This window comes from Benincasa hispida, chromosome 10, assembly GCF_009727055.1.
Source record: "Benincasa hispida cultivar B227 chromosome 10, ASM972705v1, whole genome shotgun sequence".
Taxonomy (NCBI): Eukaryota; Viridiplantae; Streptophyta; class Magnoliopsida; order Cucurbitales; family Cucurbitaceae; genus Benincasa; species Benincasa hispida.
Window position 1 is genome coordinate 18810988 of NC_052358.1, and position 4027 is coordinate 18815014.

Sequence of the window (4027 nt, forward strand, 5' to 3'; positions counted from 1 at the left end):
ATCTTTTTTCAATCATCTTCTTTTCATTTCTTCATTTACATTTATACCACAATTTTTGGGATTTTTTTCTTTTCCAAAAAACATTATCTTACTGTTTGGGAGGTTAGAATGTAATTAGGATTATCAAAAATTAGAAGAGCGTTTAACTGCGTGAGATATTAAATTAAAGGTGGAACAGTAATAGAATCAATTTATACTCATAAACTTTGGAGATTGTATCAATTTAAACCCTAAACTAAGAATTGGATCAATTTAAACTTTAAACTTTAGATTGTATCAATTTAAACCATGAATTTTGGGATTTGTATTACTTTAAATCCTAAATTAATAATTATATTAATTTAAATCTTGAATTTTTGTAAATATATCAATGTGAATTCTGAACTTTCATAAATATATCAATTTAAATTCTAAACATTCATAAGTGTATCCAAATAAAATATAATGAAAGAGTTTCAATCGATACAATTATTAAATTGATATATTTATAAAAGTCCATAGTTTAAATTATAATATTTGGTAAAACATTGAGTGAGGGTTTGATGGAAGCAAAGTTGGTTATGGCAGAATAAAGCAAAGCAACAGGCTGTTAAAAATAAAGGACCAAAAAAGAAAAAGTCCTAAAATAAAAATAAAAATAATATAATAATGATTAATAATGTTTGAAATTTGGATGGATCACATGGGAATTTACAAAAGCAAACTGACACACTCACATGCCGTTGCCTACCAATTGCACAAGCACATGCTGTCTGTCTTCTATTCTAGCCCTACCACTTCAATTTTTTTTTTTTCTTTTTTTCCCTTCTAATTATACAAGCATTTTCACTAAAATTCCCCCAAAAAAAAAAGAAAAAAGAAAAAAAACACACAAATTAACAACCCCACAATCTCTTTTTTCTTTCATTTTTTTCTCTTACAAGTCTTTTTATATAGACATTAATATNCCCAAAAAAAAAATAGTTATCTAGTTAATTAGCAAGCAAATCATCATTGATTGACTCCTTGTAAAGGTTATCACTTTTTCTTTTTGTCTGTTAATTAAATTCTCGAGTCAATTCTAGAGAGTTTCAGAACCCGCCGTCGCCGTTGCCGTCTCTTCCACTTCCGTCGTCGTCGTCGTCGCCGTAGTACGGCGGCCGGCGGCGATTAACGTACAGTGAAGGTGCCTGTGGCAAGTGGTGAGATGGTCGTTGGTCAGACCGGCGGCTTGCATGAAGGAGTGAACCACCGTCGGTCCGACCGATCGGAAACCTCGTCGGACCATATCTTTACTTATGGTCTCTGATTTTGATGTCTTCACCGGAATTTTGTGGCCGGATTTGTACTGCGGTGAAAATGGCTTGTTGTTCACAAATCCCCAAATGTATTTGTCGAATGACCCAAATTCCTTCTTGATCTGTTTTTTAACCATAAAAATGTCACCAACTAATTCATAAAAGCTTGGAGTAATTAGAATATTAATCAAATGGGGTTGATTATTAAGTCAATGGGTTTGGATTTTACTAATATTTGAGTAGTTTTTAAAATTACTAAAATATTTTTAGGTATAATAAAATGTTATTGTCCATTGTATCTATTATTAATAGAGAATAATTTTTTTTTTTTAATTTCTAAATAAGTCAACTCATTTTTTTATTTAAAATAAATTTAATTTAATTACCTGGAGAATTCGAATTGCATTGTCGACGACTCCTCGGACTCTGTTGATGTCGATGCCATATTCTGAGCTGATTGAAACCATTTGTTTGTCGGAAAAAACTGCCACAATTTCTGAATCGAAACTTGAAAATGCATTTCTGGACAAAGAATATAAATTAAATTAGTGAATTAAGAAAAAAAAAAAAAAGAAGAAAGAAAATGATTAGTTAATTGGAAATTGTTTGTTTTTTAGTACCTGAAATCTTGGCGTTTCTTCAAAATTGATGTCCAATCCGAACCCACCTGGGCTACGCTTAGAACCAGCAATTCAAACAACATCCTGTATTCAATTCCAAGATTCAGTATTTAAAAATTTAATTATATTAGTATTTTTCAATACTCAAAAGAGCATGAAAAATTATAAAATATTTAATAATTTAAAATTAATATTAATAAGTAGAAGTTACCAGTGTACGGGTAAAAATGTTATTAAAATAAAACTTCACCGATCAAAAGTATATATATTTTTTTCTTTTTAAAGCATAGACATTGAAAAGTAGAAAAAGAGTAGTGGTGTTCATAATTAAATTATACATTGATCTCGAATATTTCTAAAATGGTAACTGTGAGTCTCACAACACTTTAATATTATGTTAAATCACCACTAAATTTAAAAGTAAGAGTAAATTTATTATATAAATATTTTAATAAGGTAAATAAATTTAATTTTTTTTGTACTCTAATTGAAGATAGATGAATTTCTATTATTGACCTCGTGGTTTCTACTCAATTTAAATGTCAATTGAATTATGTTCAATTCGACATACTATGTTTGATCCAATGGTTGGTTGGTATCGAGGAGAGAGAAACTCACTTGTCATCATGAACAGGGACGCCCCATTCTTCATCATGGTAAGCAACATAAATGGGATCTAAAAACAGAGAGAAAATTTAAATTAAATTTATACAGAGGAAAATAAAATTAAAGAAAAAAAAAGGTAATTTGTTTTTTTTTCCTTGAATTACCTGAATTTGGAGTGATGAAGCTACATCTTCTATCTTCAACAGCGGGTTTAATTTTAGAATCAAGAGGAACAATTTTTTCAAAACGAGCAGATTTAGATCTTCCATAATGAGCAATTCTCATCTTCCTCTGCGCCTGTTGCAGAGCCACCTGTTCTCTTCTCACGGCGGCGATACTTCCCGGCGACTCAGTGATCAAAGAAGAAGCGTAGCTCAAGGGCGCCACCTCATATCCACCATTATCACAAATCACAACATTCCCATTGCCACCCAATTTGAAGCTTTTCGATTTCTTCCTATCCAACGTAGCTCTCGGCCGTGATACAGACCCGCCACCGTTCGTGGCGGCCGGAATGAGGATCTTGTCGGAGCTGGAGTTCATGGGATTATTACCGTCATTGGCCCGTTTGGTGGCCGGAGGACGGGGGGATTTGGATTTAGGGGAGGTGGGAGAGACGGCGGCGACGGCGGCGGAAGGGGGCTTGAGAGAAGGTTGTTTTTTGAGGGAATTACGGCGATCGAGGACACGGTTGCAAGTGGGTTGAAGGACGGGACGGGCGTTGAATTTGGAATCAACGACGACAGTACTGGCTTCCAAGGCCTCCTCGGAACGACACATCGTTTTTTTGGTTTTTAGTTTTGGGAAAAATGAGAGTGAGAGGATAAGAAGTTTGAGAAATGGAGAATGGGGAATTAGTGAAGGGAGAGGGAATGGGAGAGAGTTGGGTTTTATAAAGGAATTGGATGAGAGATGACAAAGGATAGTTGGACACATTCTACACTCTATTATTAAATTTGCTCCACAACTATAAATATAACAATTAGATTCAAAGTATTAACATATATATATAATATAAAAAAATTATAAAATAAGATAAAATTTAGATAATCTAATAGTGACAGACTATGTCGTTGATAGAAATCTATCTGTGATAGACCATATCGCTGGTAAAAGTCTATCAGTAATATAAGTCTATCGTTGATAAATTTAGCTATATTTGCAATTTTTTAAAAATGTTGCTATATACTTTGTTATTGAAACTAAAAATGCTACTGTTGCAATTACCTTTTTTTTTATTCACTCGATTGTCTAATTACATTTTGTCACGTGATAAAAAAAATTCTAATTTATTAATTACTTTTTAATATTTTTGCTTCAAAGTAACCTGCAAAAAGATGATGACGAGATCTCAATTTTATGAAATATCGACAAAATGTTAATCTGGATAGAAATTTGTGGAAAATTTCTTAAAAGAAAAAATTTAAAAACATATTAAAATTATAATAAATAAATATTTTACACGTTTTAAACAAGTTAAAATACCTGTTATAATATTATATTCACGTTAGATTACATTTTGTT

General features: G+C 31.8%; 1 protein-coding gene across 1 annotated transcript; it reads right to left on the reverse strand.

Annotated features, from left to right (window-relative positions):
- Positions 1–953: 953 nt before the first annotated feature.
- Positions 954–3382, reverse strand: LOC120089476. The gene is made up of 5 exons (XM_039046961.1): positions 2668–3382; positions 2516–2573; positions 1898–1981; positions 1664–1799; positions 954–1399 (listed from the first exon to the last, which is right to left on the reverse strand). The coding sequence occupies exons 1-5, from the start codon at positions 3281–3283 to the stop codon at positions 1061–1063; spliced, it is 1233 nt and encodes a 410-aa protein (XP_038902889.1). The 5' UTR covers positions 3284–3382; the 3' UTR covers positions 954–1060.
- Positions 3383–4027: the final 645 nt, after the last annotated feature.

What these genes read in the sequence shown, in the direction of transcription:
- LOC120089476 (XM_039046961.1), bottom strand. Translation starts at nt 3,283, where the DNA reads ATGTGTCGTTCCGAGGAGGCCTTGGAAGCCAGTACTGTCGTCGTTGAT. An exon ending in AAGAAACGCCAAGATTTCAG is followed by an intron (nt 1,800 to 1,897) that starts GTACTAAAAAAC and finishes TTCTTTGTCCAG; the next exon opens with AAATGCATTTTCAAGTTTCG. An exon ending in ATGCAATTCGAATTCTCCAG is followed by an intron (nt 1,400 to 1,663) that starts GTAATTAAATTA and finishes GTTAAAAAACAG; the next exon opens with ATCAAGAAGGAATTTGGGTC.